The 21,790-nt window shown below is 34.4% G+C and overlaps 1 protein-coding gene across 1 annotated transcript in view; it reads left to right on the forward strand.

The window, feature by feature from the left end:
• HCRTR2 (hypocretin receptor 2) overlaps positions 1–21,790 on the forward strand; it is a 113,760-nt gene that overhangs the window by 78,218 nt on the left and 13,752 nt on the right. The window contains exon 4 of the mRNA XM_047860030.1: positions 6,110–6,225. Within this exon, the coding sequence (XP_047715986.1) occupies positions 6,110–6,225 (116 nt within the window). The remainder of the gene's footprint in view (positions 1–6,109; positions 6,226–21,790) is intronic.

Consider the following 21,790-nt stretch of genomic DNA (forward strand, 5'->3'; position numbering starts at 1 on the left):
GCTCAAACCCGTGAACTGTGAGATCATGACTTGAGCCAAAGTCAGATGCTTAACTGACTGAGCCACCCAGGCACCCCAATCTGATATGTGTGGCAGTTAACTTTAAACAAGCAGAAGTTTGAAGACCTTATACTCTTTTGGTTCAAAACTCTCAGTGAGAGCCTTTAAGGTTTTTCTGTAATAGTGGAAACACTTCTATCAATACCTGATGATGGCACAAACCTGGACACAGCAAGGAAATCAAACAATACTGCGTTTTAGTATAGCATGTACTAGTTACAAAATTATTACATTAAATTTGAGGAAAACAATCTGTTATCTTCTGGGTAAGTATATAACAATGGCTCATACTTAGGAAGTTTAAACATTAGGAAGGAATTTGTTTATTAGACAGATGTACATTTATGAATATTAGAAAATGTATCAATGAAAACAGTGTACCCATGGATTGCTTATGGGTCTGGTATTTTAAAGTATTTGAATCTTTGAATTTATATTATTTCCTACCTTAATACTTTGATTGGAACACTGAAAAGAAAAAAGTCAGGAACTAAAAATTTAGGCATATGCTTTCACTCTAACAGGATAAAAATTAAAAGGCACTGGGATTACTTTTCATATATTATCCAAAGACCCATATTAACTAAAATTGCACAGTCCGTGGAGTCTATTGTCCCAAATATTAACTAGCCATTTTTGAAATTGAGGTTTTCCCTTCCTTTCTAACATTGTAATTCATTTGCTATATTTTCTCTGGATCATCTTCATTTTCCCCCAAATTTCCTTATTAACGATGAAGACAAAAACAAAATGAATGGAAAATTCCAAAAGGGTAAGTCTATTTCTTTAGAGTCTTAAGTCCCATTTATTTAATGTTCAAACAACATCTTGAGTACTTAGGATATGCCAGGAATTATGCCAACCTGGAGAGAAATAGACTGCCTATGGGAACACATTGCAGGGAGTGAGACTGAAAACCAAACAAACAAATGTTTATAATGTAATTAGTATTTCAGTATACTTGTATACAAAGTGCTAGGAACACAAATGAGAGAACAGACTCAGCCCTGGCCATTTGAACAAATGTTTACAAAGGAGCCGCTAACATTTCAGTGAAGAATTGGAGGAGAGATTCTCCAAACAGGGAAAATGGGAAAGGGTGTCCCGGAAGGGAGAAAACTCACACTATGAGAACTATCCCTGAAAGAAGAAAAGAGGGTACTGGACCTGTAGTTTCTGCAGTGGAAGGATAAACACAGTCTAAAGAACTGTGTTTGGAAAGACTGGTTTGGCAACCAATTGTGACATGTCTCTTAGGCAATTTTTATACAATGAGTTATATTTGGAAATCAGTCTAAGATCTCTTGATCAGAATGCTTTTGTTAATTAATGAAGAAATTGAACCATAAATTATTTGCAGATTATGAAGCAAAGAAGTACATATAAATTTAAGCTTCCAACTCAAAAGTTGGATTCTTTAAGCTTGTGAAAATGGCACAAAGATTAAAATACCTACCTTTAATCTAACGTGTCAGTAGTATTTTCTCTAAAATATTTTAGTAATTAGTTTATACATTTGTAGACTGCTTTGATAAGATTTTATTTCTTTTTTTAATGTTGCCCTGAATAATCAAGCAGCGTTCACTTTCATTGACAAAAAGATTCTGGAGCTAGGGAATCCTGTCATTAATTCTGATTAAATAAATAGCCACATCATTTTATAATTACTTTGAGTAAAAAATATCAATATCTAAAACTCATTTCAACCTTTAGCGTTTATTATCTAGCTCTAACAGAGACATTTTACTAAAAAACAGCAACTGCTATTGAATATTTAAAATTCTAAAAGCCTTCAGAAGTAATTTAGGGAAACTATTTGAAAAATGATTTTGTATTAGTCCACAATTACTTAACATGATTATAAAGGCTTAAGTTAAGCCATACAAAATTGAGTTTACCATCCACAAAATCAAAAAATACAATTTATGAAATTAACCTTTTGAATATTAAATGAAATTTTAAATCACTTAGTGTTTTCAAGAAGAATATGAAAGAATCAGTGAGCTCTTATCATTTTGATCATTAGACATCTCTTTCACTATAATAATTTTTACATAGCATGACCTCTTTATATAGGCTCTTTAGAAGTCCATGGTCAACTTAAAATGTTAAAACTCAGACACATGTGTGATAATAGCCGGCTAAAAAGACCATAGGAAATTACATTTTATAGTGTTGGCTCTCTAAAGTTCAAACATCTTTAAAGTCTGAAAACATTTAGTCCAATTTACAAAAAATTGTTATGAAATATCTTCTATTTTAGATTAATTCGTGAACTGTATTTCTTTTTTTTATCTAAAGTTTAATCAGTAACATAGGTATAAAATCAGACAGTGATATCATAATTGTCCTACACCCAATATATTACAGCATAGAAAGAACCAGTGAACAGTGTGATCACTTGATCCATATCTATCAAATCACTTTTAGGAAAGTCTTGCAAATGCTATGTCACTCGTGGTGCAGAATAACTGAGAACTCTCTGTCTCAGTATTACTGAAAATATTACCATAAATATTTAATATTTTTGGATAAGTTATTTCTGCAACTCATTATATGTATTATTGCCGATGGCTTGTACCAAAAAAACAAAACAAAACAAATCCAATAACTCACAAGCCATAACTTCTGGAAGGCACACTCAGTACTCAAAACAAATATATTAATATTTATTTAAATAATCTTTAAAATATGTCTTTGTATATGTTACATTCATTCACACTTCTAAAATTATTCCAGAATTATATACATCGTTTCTTGATTGCTTGATTTGTAAATGCAGTTTCACAGAACATATTCTATTGGAAGGAAACTAACTTCTTTTGTGCACTCAAAGATATAATTGGCTCACCATTCATCCAACACTTAATGAGTATGTCTTGTTTGCCAAACATTTTGTAGACCTTGGGGGATTCATAATTTCTCTTTTCTTGGATCTCACTGCCAAATTCTTGTTTGGTGGTCTGAAAGAAAATAATAATGGAGTCCTTCTTTACAGTCAAATTAATTATAGCACCTTGCCTATTGTAAGATTTTGAAAAAAAAAAATATATATATATATTGAATTTCAGTGTACATATATGTTCTCTCTCTTTTTTTCTCTCTCTATATATATATACATATATGTGTATATGTATCTCTCTCTATATATATACATATACATATACATATATACACACATATATATACATACATACATATATACATATATATACATACATATATATACATATATATACACACACATATAACATTTTATTAGAGAGAATATAATAAAATAAAGATTCAAGTAAACTTTATTAGATTCATAAACTTTGAAAAGACAGTCTATATGGAATATTTGGGAACTTTAATTTATTGGTCCATTGAGTCCCTGATAGGTATAACATGAAGGACAAAGTGTTTGTAGATTATAGATAATTAGATTAGCATGTTGGCTCAATAATACACCTTAACTCACTGAGATGAAGTCTTGCCTTGTTAACATAGGACATTATTCTTTGATCTCTGATTTTGGGGACTAAATAAAGATTCACATTTGCTCCGTAATTATTGGTTTGATATATATGCAAGAATTTATTCGGATTGTACCTATTTATTATTTGAGGAGAGACACTAATTTTGAATGGTTGCCAATCTTTAAGATGTTGTTTTATAATATGAGTGCTTGAGTGCAACAAATTTCATGTAACTACATTCTAGGTTATATATAAATGTCTTGAATACATAGAAGACATTGTTCATCAAGTGCAGAGAGACTTCAGAGAAAGTTTCAACCCATTCAACTTAAAATTCCAATGGCATTTATAAGTTTTCAATTAGCTTAGACTCTAAGTACGGAATGAAGAATGTTAAGACTACCATGTTTCTCCAATTATCTATAATAATATTTTTATTAAAACAATCACTCCCAGCTGGCAAGTGTAATTTCACCTGATCAACTTTTCTCTGTGTGGGTGTTCATTATCATACTATGCATTTACCAGCCAATTACATATTTTACCAACTATTTATAAATATACCCACTACAGAATGAGCTTTCTCTCCCATCTGTTTAAAACCCAAACTGTTATCACATAAGCTGATGGTATCCATAGCTGCAATTAAAAAAGAAAAATATTACCTCTCAAATCTATTCTTCTTCACTCAGGTTAGCCGGAGGTAAACCTCAAACGTCTGTCAGCTTCAAAGCTGGGAGCCCATGTGACACCTTCAAAACAAATAAAAGTTCAAAGGCACTCAGGTGCCTGGGAAGTGTCCAGGTCATCCTCCACTCCTCTGAAATGGGCTTACCAAATACTGTGCTGGTTGTGGCACTTCAAAGGGCATGGCTGTTATTCCTCCAGTCACTGCTCAGATTCTATCACTTTTTATGTAACTGGCCTGTTTTATGGGATAAACTTAAAAGGAAGTTAGAAACACATGAGTAGGTGTGAGCCAGTTGGGCCACAGAAGAGCTAAAAATGACACCCCAAATCAGTCTCTTGATTGCTCTCTACCAGAAGCACAGGCACCCCGCTGTCCCCTGTGAAGATTACAGTGGAGAAAAACATCTACCTGAGAAGATGGAGTTTAGAAAGAAAAATAAGGAGACTGTTAAACTCAGCCAACTCTAGAAGACAAGGTGATGGACTCAAGATTGTGGAGAATAGTCAACTCATAGATATATTTAAAACATATTCAGTAACAATGAAATGAATGATTGTTCAATGAATATTATCAATTATTGTGTTCATCTTCATAGTTACTGTTGGTTAATCCTGACTGTAAATTGTCCTTACCACATTTGATCACAGAACTGACTCTTCATGCTTCTACGTGCCCTTTCTGAAGCTATGGGGAAAAAAAGTGCATAGAGGTGATAGCATTATCCCTCAATAATAGTATGGAACTAACCTCATTGCCAATATCAAAGCCAAATAAAGCTGCTTAATTTTTAGAAATGAAAAAAATTAAATTTGTATTTTGTTATCATTGAATTAGAATTATATCTAATTACTGCATTTAGTATCCATGGAATCCATGTAGGATGCATTCTATTTCCTGTTTTCCATTTAAGTAAAAGTAACTGGATCACTGTGATATATTCAAATACAAGTATGGGAAAAATATCCTTCAAAGCATTTAAAAAGTCAGTAGGGACTCCTGGCTGGCTCCATTGGTGCAGCATGTGACTCCTGATCTCGGGGTTGTGAATTCAAGCCCCATGTTGGGTGTAGAGATTAAAAATCAAATTTTTAAAAAAATAAATAAAACAATTAAAAGTCAGTAATAAATATATTTAGAAAAGCTAAAAATATATATTAAAGCACAATGTTATTTATTAATTGAATAATTGACTCTTTAATAAAGGCCCAATCTGTGATATGTATCGCCTGTGTACCTAGACTTAATGGCAAGAAATCACTACAATCCTAGAGGTGCTCATGACTAAATCAATGAGATAAATATTAAAAAAATTGTTTAAAGATTAAGTAAAAAAACCTTAAGAATATCATTTTTATTAAAAGTGCATTGCATACATATATATACATACAAACAAATACTGAGAGAGAAATTTTATATTGTTCTGATAATCAACAAAAAGAATCATTAAATGTTTGCTGTGTTTATTTTTCGAAAAATTTTCCACATTCGTACATGGGGGTACAACTGGAATAGCTTCCCATTTCTCCAGAAACTTATAATGAGAAAGAATCACTTGTCTTGTTTCCTATTGCGAATTTAAGTATAGCGCATTCCAAGTTAATTTTCGTTAATTAGCCTAGATAACTTATTTTTGATAAATGAATGCTTGACTTTGGATAGCCAGTGTTAACACACAGTAAGAAATTGTTAGTTGTTATTCCTTTCTGAGTACATTAAATGAAATTAAGACTTTACATTGTGTGTGTGTGTGTGTGTGTGTGTGTGTGTGTGTGTGTGTGACATGCCTGTGAAGTCATATAGAAGTTAAATGTGTACTTGGAAGGCAAAACATTGACAGACATACCTTTAAAAAATATGTGAATTATAAAACCAGATTTCATTATTTTGGCTTTCATTTCAGGTGAAATTTACCCCAAGATGTATCACATCTGTTTCTTCCTGGTCACGTATATGGCACCACTGTGCCTTATGGTGTTGGCCTATCTGCAAATATTTCGTAAACTCTGGTGTCGACAGGTACGTGATTTCAAATGATTTCTTTATGCTTTGCTTAGGATGTGCTCAAAAGTAAAAGTGAAGAGTACACTGAACCAACATAATATGCCTACTGAAGGACTGCATTCTAAAATGTTGAGGCCCTAACCATGGAAATATGCCTAGGCAATTTTTTAGGTTGATATTTAGGGAATGTGTTTATGAACTGCCTTAATGATTTTAAATTTTAAAACACTGTGATGAATTGATTTGATTTTTGTCTAGGATTCATAGAAGTTTTACTTTGTCAAATAAATAACGAAAAATTCTTTAAAGTTTCCTGAGACTGTATGTAAAGAATGTTGTCGTCTTTATGAGATTTATGTAGTACATTTTTATTATATGGGTTAAATCTCCAACTTCAAAGATCTTATTATTATTAATATTATTTTAGCACAGTAGAGAGTCAGGCAGAATTTAGAATTTTAGAAACTGTTTATAATACTGATTGGGGATTATTGTAATTTGTTAGGTAATTTTGCTCTCCCAGTGAGTATATTCATTCTCTGTCGCTCATTCATCATTTATTGTATCATATTTCTTTTGCACACATATCTGATAAAAAGCTAAAAGCCCCTGTCCACATCACCGATGAATTCATAGACTAGAGGAGGGAAAGAGTCAGATGCAGAGTGAAAATCATCTTCATAAAGATAAGCCAGATGATCAGAGGAAGGCTTGGTGGATGGGTATGGTATCTAATTCAGAGCAGGAAACGCTTAAGCGGAACCTTGATGATTCAAAGTAAATCAGCAACAGATACATGTAATGGTTTATAAAAGTTTAGACAATGGGTATAGCTTATCCTCTTATACATTTTACCTTAAAATGCCACACCTCTTGGAAATGTATCTCTCTCTTTCTCTAAACTTATTGCCAGCACTGAGAGCTCATCAGGCTTGTGGAAAGCCATGCCGTTAGTCTGTTTGCTCTTATGTATTTTATCCACTGGGAAGAATTTACTGGACCACACTAATTCATTAAAAGGATTCCACAAAGCTTTTCTTTGGTCTTTGAGGGTGAGTCTTAATTTGAGTCTCCTTCAAATTTTGTTAGTCAAAGCAATTTTTCAAGATATCTTTTACTGGTTGAATATGAGTCATGGTTGCATTTTTCCACCCTGTGTCTTATAATTCCAACTTTTTTTTCTTTTCCTCTATGTGTGCAAAGAAACAATTTCTTTTATAATCTTAAAAAATGTAGCTGTTAACAATATTTACGATCATTCTGACCTCTAATTTTTCAACTAAAGTAACAAATGTGTACCCCTGTATAACATGAGTGTTGTTTTATAGGTCCCAGTGATGGTTTCCTCAACACTCTCCACCTGGCCGTGATATCACACATTTTAGGGTGCTTGTTGCTATCGTGCCCACTTCTTGGTAACTGTTATTATACTAGTCAGTATTTGCTACATTATTCTGCTGTTAAAAAACAACCTTAAAATATGTGGCTTTGCAGCAAGTTTGTCTCATTGACGTTCCATGGCAATAGTGAGGATGGGCTATGGCTGTGTTCTCCTTGTCGTCTCATTTCGGAACTCAGTCTAAAGGAACAGCACTTCCTGGGACATGCCATTCTGGAACTGAGGGAAAGGGCAAGGAATCTGGAAGAAATATGTACTGTGTCTTAAATCTTTGCTTTGAACTGGCATGTGTTAAGTCTCCTCATATTTCATTTGCCAAAACAAGTCTTGTGATTAACTGGACCATGGAGAAGGGAAGTATCCTACTCTCACTGAAAGACACTGCAAGTGAAAAGGCAGTAGGAATCTTCTTACAAGCTGAGTGAATAATTGGAATGATACAGTACAGAGAATTCAAAACCACAGACTCAGGGTCGGGACTACATGAGTTTAAATCCTGAGTCTGCAACTTAATACATGCATGCATTTTGTCAATTTTTTAAAATTTCTCTGCCTCTCTTTCATGATCTTTAGAGTGGGGTTGCATAGCATCTACCTCTCAGAGTTGTTACACTTATTTGATGAGTTAATTCAAGTGCCTAGAGCACAGAAAGTGCTCATCAATTAAAATACCTTAATGGTATATGCTGTTAATCGTCCTTTCAACGGAATCTGCTTATATATCTAAAATAACAAGCATGTGTTGAATCCATGTATATGATGACTTTCTTAAATAGATCTCTTTCACAGTGCTTTTAAATAACATTAGAATGACATTTTTTTGTCTATCTGCTCTACTCTACAGATGAAGTTAGTACACTCTAGTCTTTATCTTATATCCCACCAATTTGTAATATACATAGAACGTATCTGTTGCTGAATAAATACTTTGTAAGAAAAAAGTGAGTAGAAAAATAAGAGGAAGTTCTGGGAATATTTAGAAAGAAGAGAACATTGGGGAATTCATTGCCCAGTTGTTCATAGAACAATTCATGGAAAAATTGGAATTTGAAATTTTTATTGAAAGAGAAAACACTTTTAATGAGTATGTAGGAGTAAAGATATTTTAGATTTCCATTGAGATTCTTGACTAGAAATATTCAGTGTTAAGAGCATTCCCTACTTCCATATTTTTTCTAGTAATGTGCATTACATATAATAGATGCTTATATTGGCTTATTCATTTATTTCCAGATTGACATGACTTTAAAACTCCGTGGGGTACCTAAATCGGTATTGTTCATCATTGAATCCCAAACACTTAATGGTATGGTATCTTGCACAAAGAAAGTAATCCAAAAAATGTTGAGTAGATAACTACCAAACTCCAACCAGTTTATTTCTCCATTATTAAAGCTTATAGTTCTTCATTTCTCAAACTCTAAAGTAAGTTCAAAATTGTATTGCAGGTTTAGAAATAACCTACATTCTTTTGATGAATTGTTCTGGTTAGCACAAACCACATGATCTAGGAGATTTGCAGTAAAATGCTTGGGCTGTGAAACTAAAAACATTTACAAAACAGATTGGAATGGAAAATGACAAGTTCAGCTGAGCTCACTTTAGGAGCCACAATAAACTAAATTAACCCCAAATGGGTGATTATGTAGAATTCTGCTTGAGCAACTCTGAGTTTCCAACTGTTAATGTCTATAAACTGAGTTCCAAGGCATTATGTGTGCCATAGGCTACATCAAGTGAGCCATCAAATGGAGGGCCTATCTTATTTGCTTAACATTACAGATGCATGGAATCTGTTACATACTTTGGAATTTCTAAGTGTAAGATTATTAATGAGTAAAGCATGCGACCTTGTCTGACTTTCTCAAGAACTTCAATCTTCATTAAATGAATTAACTAATGCTTTGCTATAATCAATGACTTAAATTCTTTCTTGATAATGTGACTCAGGAAATTCATTCAGTCTGGAGATTCTACAGAGGCTTCTCTAAGCCTCTTCTTTCTAAGACCTGTTTAATCTTAGCTTATATGACTCTATCAGTGTTCTTACTAGTTCTAGACTGCGATAATTCAACACTTAAATTATAATCATCATGTGAACTCATGTTAACTCATTCCAAAAATATTTATTAAGCACCCACTATATTACTGGTACTGTGGGATGAACTGGGGATGAATCATACCTGATCTTTGAGTCTGAACTGAATTTCAACTTACCAAGGAATAGAACTTTGAAAAAATTTTCCTGTCCTAATTTTTATCACAGTCTTTTCTACTACTCTTTGTTATTCAACATTCGTCTAACAAAACTTAAAATAATTAATATTAGGGGATGATAACTCAGTCCCGTGTGAGAAAATAGACAACAAATTGTAATTGAGGAGGCAGAATCAAAAGGTGATACCTCAAGTCCACACAGAGAAATAAAGAGCACTAATGAAAGTAACCACATAGATAAATACAAAAGAAAGTATAAATATTTCTGTTTGTAATACTTTTATTCTCCTACTTGACTTAAGACACAATAGCATAAAGCAATAATTATAAAACTGTATAGATTCAGCTTATAATGTAAAGTATAATTCAAAGGAAAGAGAAGGGAATGAAGCTAGATTGGATCAAAGTTTTTATACACTATTGAAATCAAATTTCCATTAATCCAAATATTGTTTAGGTTGCTAATTGTAACTCTCAGGGCAACAACTAAGAAAATAACTCAGAAGACTATTGTGAAAAAACAGAAGCAAGAGCATTAAAATGGTATACTAGAAAATATCTATTTAACATAAAGCAGCAATGGAGGAATAGAGGAACAAAATAGACTTGATACATACAGAAACAAACAGCAAACTGATGGATACAAATTATTCCTTTTCAATAACTAAGTTAATGTAAATGAATAAAACATGCCAGAGATTTACAGAATAAAAAAACAAACATAAAACGATACAACTGCATGCTATCTACAAAAGACACATCTCATATTCAAAGACACAGATAGTTAAATATAAAATAGTAGGAAAAAACATACTATGGAAACAGTAACCAAAATAAAGCTGAAGTAGCTATAGTAATATTAAAGGAAACTTTAACAAAAACTGTGACTATAGGGATGCCTGGCTGGCTGTCAGTAAAGCATGTGATTCTTGACCTCGAGTTTGTGAGTTTGTGCCTCAAACTGGGTGTAGATATAACTTAAAAATAAAAATCTTCCAAAAAAATTGTGACTGGGGGGGCTGGGTGGCTCAGTCAGCTGAGTGTCTGGCTCTTGATCTTGGCTCAGGTTGTGATCCCAGGGTCATGAGAGTGAGCCCCACATTGAGCTCCACACTCTGGAGATTCTCTCCATACTAAGATTCTCTCTCTCCCTCTCCCTCTCCCTCTCCCTCTCCCTCTCCCTCTCTTTTTGTGTGTGTGTGTCCCCCTGCTCTGTCCCTCTCTCCTGCTCTTGCTCTCTGTCTCTAAAGTTAAAAAAAATTAACTGTAGATAAATAAGGATATTTCAAAATAATAAGTCGATCTATCAGGAAGTTATGAAAATTATAAACTTGGGGTGCCTGGGTGGCTCAGTTGGTTCTGCATTTGACTCTTGATTTTGGCTCAGGTCATCACCTCATGGTTCATGAATTCAAGCCTTGCCTCAGGCTCTGCTTGGAATTCTGTCTCCCCTGCCTCTGTCTCTCCCCCATTCACACACATTTTCTCTCTCTCTCTCTCTCTCTCTCTCTCTCTCTCTCTCTCTCTCTTTCTCTCTCTCTCTCTCTCTCTCTCTCTCTCAAAAATAAATAAGTAAAATTTAAAAAATTTTCTAAAAGAATTATAAACTTAGCAAATGAAATCCACAATACATGAAGCAAAAACAGAATTGAAAGGCAAAATCCACAATTCAACAGTAATAGTTGAAAACTTTAGTACTCCTCTTTCAGTAATGGATAGAAACTCTAGGCAGAATATTAACAAGGAAATAGAAGACTGGCACAAAACTATCAACCAACTAGACCTAACAAGTGTCTACAGAACATTCCTTCAAAAACAGCAGAATGCGCATTCATCAAAAGTGCACATGGACTCTTCTCCAGACTAGATCCAATGATAAGCCATAAAGCAAGTCTCAGAACACTTAAAATAATGGAAATCATAAAAACTGCATTCTTCTATAAATGAATTATATTGGACATTAACCAAAGACAGAAAATGGGAAATTCATTCACAAGTATATGGAATTTAAACCTTTCACTTTTAAATAACCAAAAGGTAGGGGCACCTGGGTGGCTGAGTCAGGCTTCTGATTTCGGCTCAGGTCATGATCTCATGGTTCATGAGTTCGAGTCCTGTGTCAGTCTCTGTGCTGACACCTCAGAGCCTGAAGCCTGCTTTGGATTCTGTGTCTCCCTCTCTCTCTACCCCTCCCCTGCTTATGCTCTGTCTTTCTCTGTCTCTCAAAAATGAATAAATGTTAAAAAAAAAATAAGTGTCCTGACCATTATAAATAAATAAATAAATAAATAAATAATCAAATGGTAAAAGAAGAAATTACAAAAGAGCTTAAAATACTTTGAAATAAATAAAAATGAAAACAATACATCAAAACTTATGAAATTCAGCAAAAGAACTGTTTGGAGAGAAATTGATAGTTATATCACCTATGTTCAAAAGAAGAAAGATCTCATATAAATAAACCGACATTCCACTTTTAGAAGTTGGAAATAGAAGAAAACATTAAAGACCAAAGCAAATAGTAGGAAGGAAATAATAAAGCATAGAGTGTAAGGAAATAGAATATGGAAAATAATAGATAAAAATCAATTAAACTGAAAATCGGTTCTTTGAAAGATACTGACAAGAAAAAAACAAGAAAAGATTCAGATCACTAAAATCACAAATAAAAGAGGAACATCACCACAAATGTTACAGAAATAGAAAGGGTAAGGGAATGCTATGAATAATTGCATGCCAGAAAAGATAGTAAAAAGATAGATAGCATAAAGTGGACAAATTCATAAAAAGACACAAACTACTAAAATCATCTAAAGGAGAATTAGAAAATCTGAATAGACCTATTATAAATCAAGAGATTAAATTAGTAATAAGAAATTTCCCACAGAAAAAGCCCACTGGCTTCACTGTTGAATTCTACCAAATATTTAAAGGACAATTAATACCAAACTTCCACACTCTTCCAAAAAGTAGAGGAGAGAACACACCCCACATCATTCCATAAGGCCAGGATTACACTGCTATTAAAAGTAGACAAAGATATCACAAGAAAACTACAGACTAATATACTTAAGAATACAGAGTAGTATACTCAACAAAATACTAGCAAACCATACCCGATATGTAAAAAAGGTAATACAGGATGATGAAGCAGGATTTGAAAATCAATCAGTGTAATACTACATTAACAGAAGACAAAATCCACATGATCATCTCAGTAAATGCACCAAGCATTTGACAAAAAAATACCCTTTCAAGATAAAAGCACTCCATCAACTAGGAAAAAAAAATAGACTTCAATTTGATAAAAGGTATCTATAAAATCCTACAGCTAACATTATATCTTACAGTGAAAGACTGAATATTCCCCTGCTAAGATCAGGAACATGACAAGGATATCTGATCTTAGCAGTTCTATTTAATCTATTCAATATTGAATAGAACTATATTCTACCCAGGTCAGTTAGTCAAGAAATAATAATAATAATAATAATAAAAATCATCAAGATTGAAAAGTAAGAAGTAAGCTCTCCTTCTTCATAGAGTACATGAATTTGTACATAGAAAATCCTAAAGAATCCACATGCAAAAAATTAATAAACAAGTTCAGTAAGTTTTGAAAATAATAGATCAGTAAATAAAAATTAGTTTTACGTCTATAAACTAGTAAAGAACAACCTAAAACTGGAATTAACAAAATAATTCCACATAAAATAGCACCAAAAAAGTAAAACAGTTATAAATTTAATAGAATAAATGAATAACATATAAAAACATGCAGGATCATTTAAAAATTAAAGAAGGACTACATAAACTACATAAATGAAATGACATTCCATATTCATGGAATGGAATACTTAATATTGGTAAGATAGAAAAATTCTCAAACCAATCCACGGATTCATCACAATCCCTATCATACACCCAGCTGCCTTGTGGATTTTTGTTAGTTTTTTTGTTTTTCCACAAATTGGCAAACTGTAATAAAATCAATGTGGAAATGAAAGATACCAGGAATTGCCAAAATAATCTTCAAAAAGACAAAGTTGGAAAAGTCACTTTTCAATGTCCAATCTTATAAAACTTAAGTAATCAAGATAGTGTAGTATTTGCATACAGATAGTCATATAGGTCACTGAAATAGAATTCAAAGTCTGCGAAAAACCTTATGTATTTTGTTTTGTTTTGTTTTAATACAAAATTTATTGTCAAATTGGTTTTCATACAACACCCAGTGCTCATCCCAACAGGTACCCTCCTCAGTGCCCATCACCCACCCTCCCACCCTCCATCAACCCTCAGTTTATTCTCAGTTTTTAAGAGTCTCTTATGGTTTGGCTCTCTCCCTCTCTAACTTTTTTTTTTCCCTTCCCCTCCCCCATGGTGTTCTGTTAAGTTTCTCAGTTTCCACATAAGAGTGAAAACATATGGTATCTGTCTTTCTCTGTATGGCTTATTTCACTTAGTATCACACTCTCCAGTTCCATCCACGTTGCTACAAAAGGCCATATTTCATTCTTTCTCATTGCCAAGTAGTATTCCATTGTATATATAAACCACAACTTCTTTACCTATTCATCAGTTGATGGTCATTTAGGCTCTTTCCATAATTTGGCTATTGTTGAAAGTGCTGCTATAAACATTGGGGTACAAGTGCTCCTATGCATCAGTACTCCTGTATCCCTTGGGTAAATTCCTAGCAGTGCTATTGCTGGGTCATAGGGTAGGTCTATTTTTAATTTTTTGAGGAACCTCCACACTGTTTTCCAGAGCGACTGCACCAGTTTGCATTCCCACCAACAGTGCAAGAGGGTTCCCGTTTCTCCACATCCTCTCCAGCATCCATAGTCTCCTGATTTGTTCATTTTAGCCAGTCTGACTGGCATGAGGTGAGATCTCAGTGTGGTTTTGATTTGTATTTCCCTGATGAGGAGTGACATTGAGCATCTTTTCATGTGCCTGTTGGCCATCTGGATGTCTTCTTTAGAGAAGTGTCTATTCATGTCTTTTGCCCATTTCTTCACTGGATTATCTGTTTTTTGGGTGTGCAGTTTGGTGAATTCTTTATAGGTTTTGGACACTAGCCTTTGGTCCGATATGTCATTTGAAAATATCTTTTCCAATTCTGCCGGTTGCCTTTTAGTTTTGTTGATGGTTTCCTTTTCAGTGCAGAAGCTTTTTATCTTGATGAGGTCCCAATAGTTCATTTTTGCTTTTAATTCCCATGCCTTTGGAGATGTGCCAAGTAAGAAATTGCTGCAGCTGACGTCAGAGAGGTTTTTTCCTGCTTTCTTCTCTAGGGTTTTGATGGTTTCCTGTCTCACATTCAGGTCCTTTATCCATTTTGAGTTTATTTTTGTGAATGATGTAAGAAAGTGGTCTAGTTTCATTCTTCTGCATGTTGCTGTCCAGTTCTCCCAGCACCATTTGTTAGAGACTGCCTTCTTTCCATTGGATATTCTTTCCTGCTTTGTCAAAGATTAGTTGGCCATACTTTTGTGGGTCCAATTCTGTAGTTGTGTTCTATTCCATTGGTCTATGTGTCTGTTTTTGTGCCAATACCATGCTGTCTTGATGATTACAGCTTTGTAGTAGAGGCTAAAGTCTGGGATTGTGATGCCTCCCTCTTTGGTCTTCTTCTTCAAAATTACTTTGACTATTCGGGGCCTTTTGTGGTTCCATAGGAATTTTAGGATAGCTTGTTCTAGCTTCGAGAAGAATGCTGGTGCAATTTTGATTGAAAAAACCCTTATGTTTATGGTTAATTAATTATTAACAAAAGTGTCTCACAATTCAATGGGGAAAATCATAGTCTTGTCAGCAAATCCTGCTGGGATGACTTTATATACTCAAAATAATGGAATTAACATCACCTTTCACCATATATAAAATTTAACTCAGAGTAGATTGTAGACTTAAATATGAGAGTTAATACAGATCTTCCTCAATGTACAGTGGGGTTACATCCCAATAAAGCCATCATAAGTTGAAAATAACCTAGGTCAAAAATTCATTTAATACACCTGACCTGTGTAAAATGTCATCACTTAGCCTACCCTAATTTAAATGTGTGAAGAACACATATATTAACCTACATTTGGGCAAAATAATCTAACATAAAACCTATTCTATAGTAAAGTGTTGGCAGGCGCCGGGGTTAAGCACCCGACTCTTGATCTCAGCTCAGGTCATCATCTCACGGTTGGTGGGATGGAGACTTATGGGCTCTGAGCTAACAGAGTAGAACCTGCTTGGGATTCTCTCTCTCTCTCTCTCTCTCTCTCTCTCTCTCTGCCCTTAGCCGGCTGGCTCATGCAGACACGCCCTCTCTCAAAATAAATAAATAAATTGAAAAAAATAAAGTGTTGAATATTTTATGCATTTATTAAATACTGTACTGAAAGTAAAACACAGAATAGGTTTAAATGTATCAGTTGTTTACCTTCATGACTGTAGGGCTGACTGGGTGCTCGCTGCCACTTCCTGGAATCATGAGAGAATATTTTACCACATATTAATAGCTCAGGGAAATATCAAATTTCAAATTTCAAAGAACAATTTCTACTGAATGTGTATTACTTTTGTACCATTATAAAGTTAAAAAAATCATAGGCCAAACCATTGTAAGTCAGGGGCCATCTCAAAATCTTAGAGGACAACACATTCATTATAAGACTGAGGTCAGGCACTATTATGACCTTGTTTTAGACTAATGATTTAAATTACGCCTAACCACAAGCAAAAAAATTTTAAAAATAGATAAACTGGATGCTATTGGAATAAAAACATTCGCACTTCAGAGTATACCATGAGGAAAGTGAAGAGGTGACCCACAGAATCGGAGAAAAAGTTTGCAAATCAAATATATGATAAAAGACATATCAAAAATATATAAAGAACTCTTATGATTCAACAATAAAAATAACACATTAAAAGTGGGCAATGATTTTAATAACATTTTCTTCAAAGAAAATAAAGAAATGGCCAATAAATACATCAAAAGATGCTCAACAATGTTAGTTATTAGGAAAATGCAAATCAAAGCCACAGTAAGATATCTCTTCACACTCAATATGGTGGCTAAAATAATTTTTTTAGGATAACAATTATTGGTGAGAATGCAGAGAAATTAGTACTCTCATTATATGGCTGGTAAAAATGGAAACTGATGCAGCTACTTTGGAAAATGGTTTGGCCATTCCTCAAAATCTTAAAGGATTACCATGTGGTAGCAATTTAATCCCTAACTATATACCCAAGAGAATTGAAAACATGTCCACATAAAAACTTATACATTGTTGTGCATAGCAACAGCATCAATAGCAGTCCAAAAGTGGAAACAAATCAATGTCCATCAATGGATGAATTAATAAACTAATTGTGGTATAGGTGTACAATAGAATATTATTTAGCTATAAAAAATAATGAAATATTGAAATACTACAATATGGGTGAATCTTGAAATTATTAAGTGAAAATAGCCTGACACAAAAAACTACATATTGTATGATTCTGTTTACATGAAATGTAGAGAATAGGAAATTTTATAAAGCCAGAATGGTTTGTGTTTGCAGCGGGTAGTAGGATGGGGAGATAGGAAGTGACTGCTAAAGGGTTTGGAGTTTTATTTCACGGTGATGAAAATACTCTGGAAGTAGACAGTGATGGGGTGATAATTGCACAACTTTGCGAATACACTAAAACCTACTTAACTGTACCCCTTAAAAGGGAACTTATGACATATAAATTATGTCTCAATAAATATGTTAAAAAAAAAACAAAAAAACAAGAGTTTGTGAATTTGAGCCCCGTGTCAGGCAGGCACTGTGCTGACAGCTCAGAGCCTGGAGCATGCTTCAGATTCTGTGTCTCCCCCCTCTCTCTGCCCACCCCCCCCTTCACACTGTTTCTTTCTCTCTCTCTCAAAAATAAATAAACACTAAAAAATAAAAATAACAAAAAGTGATTTTTTAAAGTAACTAAATATGGAGGGAATTCTTTTACAAATTCTTCTGCTCAAACTCTGGAGAAGGAAAAAAGGTTAAACACACAACTCAACATGTTGATGCAATGAGAATATGTAATGGGAATTATCCAAAGGTTGTTTGTGACTAAGATTTTAAGGTCCATAGAAGTATGGAAGCATGAAAGGACCTATTCAGTGAAAACCATTTGTTGGATTCCAGGAAGGGAAGGGGAAGCCAGTTTCTACAAAGAGCTAATTGGGTGATGGAGTCATGTTGAGAGACAACACATCTGGGGATGGACAAAGGACAAGAGCCTTGAGTTCTAGGGTTGGGTGAGAGAATCAGGGACAACAATTATAGCTGCTGTTGTCTGTTCCAGGGTCATCTGTAGAATCTGCAAGTAGATCTATTTATTGCAAGATTGAGAATGAAGTCAAGAGAGGGACAGATTCTTATGAGGAATTAGCATATACATCTAATCTCTAGAAAGGCTGTGCTTTGGGCAGCCTGGGTAGCTCAGTCAGTTAAGCTTTCAACTTCAGCTCATGTCATGATCTCATGGTTTGTGGGTTCGGGCCCTGCATTGGGCTATGTGGAGCCTGGAGCCTACTTCAGATTCTGTGCCTCCCTTCTCTGCCACTCCTCTGCTTGTTCTCTCTCTCTCTCTCTCTCTCTCTCTCTCAAAAATAAACATTTAAAAATAAATAAAAGAGCTGTAGTAGGATTAAAAAAAAAGTCATGGAGTTATATGGAAAAAAAATGTCTTGTGGGTCTTAGAGCCAAATCAAATGGTAATGTAAAAAATAAGAAAAAAATTCCATTGTTTTTGCCAGACACACAGAGGAAGATAGAGATTATTGCTTTATATGAGATAGCATCTACCAAGCATCAGTTGTACTCTATTATGATAAAATGGGTAATGAGCTAAAGGAAAGAGGAAAGGTAAAGAAGAGTGTCCTCCTGGAGTGGGCATTTTTCTCTCATCCTAACTCTCAGACTCTTCCAGATGTTAACTTAACCCTTTGCTCCTCCTGCTAGCTAAAATGCATGACATTTTTATTTGTTGACTCCTTTTTCTTACCACCTTCCACTCCCACTGATCTCTCAGCCCACTTTATTCTTATTCAAATCCTATCACTCCACTGAAACATCTCTCAATGAAGTCACCAATGATTTCCAAAAAATGTTTCCTTAAGGATTTCTTGCTTGAGCATTTGCCAGCATTGGGCGGTGTTGTTCGTGGCCTGTTTATGTACCACCATTTCATGGCCCTCCTCTCTGCCTTTCTCCTTCTCTGCTTTGAGTAGTTATACTCCCTTTCCTGGCCGTTAAGTGACTCTGTACTGGGTTCCTTCATAACTGCACAGCATTTCATAAACATTTTGCAAATCTGTGTTTCACCTTTCTCAAGAAAATTGCTGCTTTTTTGAATGGGATTGATTGCATTTAATCTATGGATCACTTGGAGGAAAATTGACATATTAATAACTTTAAGTTCCAATTCATTGACATGGTGTGTCTCCCCATTTATTTGTCTTTTTTGATAGTTCTTAACAACTTATATAATTTTATGTATACATATTTTGTCCATGTATTGTTGAAGAATAAGATTACTTGTTCTTTCCATTGAAACTCATGTTATTTTGTAATCGAATTTTCCAGTTGTTTACTACTGGTTTATAGAAGTTCTTTTAGGTTTCCCAGACCTAATTCTAATGTTTAGGGTGTGGTGTTCTGGTACACACAACACCAATGTCAGCAATTCTGACACTATCTACTTGACGACAGATTCCACGTGTTTTAGGGTTCAAGTCCTACAAGACTGCTCTCCCACTTATCACTAATTTTTTTAAGTTTATTTATTTATTTTGAGAGACAGAGTGAGCAGCAGCAGAGAGAGGGAGAGAGAGAATCCCAAGCAGGCTCCGTGCTGTTAGCATGGAGCCCAATGAGGGGCTTGAACCCACGAACCATGAGATCATGACCTGAGCCAAAACCAAGAGGCGGATGCTTAACTGACTGAGCCACCCCAGCACCCCTGCCCCACTTCCCACTTTAGATGCCAGTCACAAGCCCCAGGCTGTGACCTGTGCTTCTGACAGACCAACCACAGATTGGGGATTCCAATGACCTCCTCTTCAGATTGTTTTAATTTGCTAAAGTGGCTCATTTTTGAAACACTTGTGTTTACTAGTTTATTAAAGTATATGCTAAAGGATACAAATCAACAGGCAGATGAAGAGATACCCAGGGTAAGGAGCTTCCAGGCTCCCTCCTGGTAAACCTCTCACCCTGCATCTCCTTACATTCACCAGCCGGGAAGCTCTCTGAAACCCATTGTCCTTTTGGGTTTTTATAGAGGTTTCATTATGTAGTCATGATTGACTAAGTCATTGGCTTTGGCTGATTCAAACTCCAGCCCTCTTTCTTACCCAGAGGTCAGGGAGTGGGACTGAAAGTTACAACCCTTTAATGGTTTATCCTCCTGGCAACTAGCTTTTGACTTTAGGTTCCCTTCTTTAAAACAAGATACCCATCTCACCTTTATGGCACTGAAGTACTTACAGGAATGGTAGATGAAGATCTAGTATATTTTGGTCATCTGAATGATACAATGTATATATATATATGTGTGTGTGTGTGTGTGTGTGTGTGTATACTTTATAGATTTCTATAGTAAATCATATCACAGAAATACAACTGATTGTTTTTTGATTTTGGATCCTGCATATTGCTAATTTCATGTAACAATTCTAGTGGAGTTTTGGAGATTCCCTAGGATTTACTTCGTAAGCAATAATGTCCTCAATAAAATCAATCTATATGCCTTTTATCTATTTTTTCTTGTCTTCTTGTACTGGTTGGGACCTCCAGTATAATGTTGAGTAGAAGTAGTGAGAAAAGACTTATTACTGCTGTCAGCACAGAGGCTGCTTCAGATCCTGTCCCCTCTCTTTCTACCCCTCCCCACTTGTACTCTCTCTCTCTCTCAAAAAATACTTACAAAAATTTTAATGGTTTTTTTAAATTTATTTTTGAGAAGGAGAGAGACAGAGTATGAGTGAGGGAGGGGCAGAGAGAGAGGGAGGCACAGAATCGGAAGCAGGCTCCAGGCTCTGAGCCATCAGCAGAGTCCCACTTGGGGGGGCTTGAACCCTTGAGCCATGAAATCATGACTGAGCTGAAGTCTGATGCTCAACTGAGCCACCCAGGAGCCCCATCAAAAATAAATATTTTTTAAAAAAAACACTCATCTTTTTCCATTAGGTAAGATGCCCTTTATCAGGTTGATTAGGTTTCTTTATATTACTAGTTTACAAGTTTACTGAGACTTGTATCATGAAAATGTGTTGAATTTTTCAAATGCTTTTCCTTTATTTTTTGAAATGTCATATTATTTCTCTTATTCTGTTAATATGAAAATTACATTGATTAACCTTTGAATGTTTAATCAACACTGCATTGCTGGAATCAGTCTGATTTATTGAGTGAATTTTATTATCCTTTTTGTATATTGCTGAATGCAATTTGATAATATATTTTCAGGAATTTTTCATCTCTACTCATGAGAGATATTTTGTCAACTGTTTTCTTTTGTTGTCATGTTTTTTACTTTTAGGATAACTGTGGTCTTATAAAATTAGTCAGAAAGTATAATTGTTTCTTTGAATTCAGAAAGAGTCTGAATCAGATTGGTAGTGTTTATTTTTACTGTTCAATCGAATTGATCGATCAGGAACAATGATCCTATCTGGGTCTGGAAGGTTTTTTTTTTTTTTTTTTTTTTTTTTTTGTAGCAAGGTTTGGAATTATAGTGTTAGTTTCAGTAATCTTTATTTTTTTAAAGGTATTTATCCATCTCATTTAAGATTGCAAATGTATTGGTTGTTCATAATATTCTCTATTCTTTTAATGTATGCCACACATTTGCCTTTTCTTGTGACTTAATCCTGGTCACAAATACTTTAAGAAAGGGCAGGGTTCAAGGTCCATCATT

Source organism: Prionailurus viverrinus, chromosome B2 (assembly GCF_022837055.1).
Source record: "Prionailurus viverrinus isolate Anna chromosome B2, UM_Priviv_1.0, whole genome shotgun sequence".
In the NCBI taxonomy this organism is placed as follows: domain Eukaryota; kingdom Metazoa; phylum Chordata; class Mammalia; order Carnivora; family Felidae; genus Prionailurus; species Prionailurus viverrinus.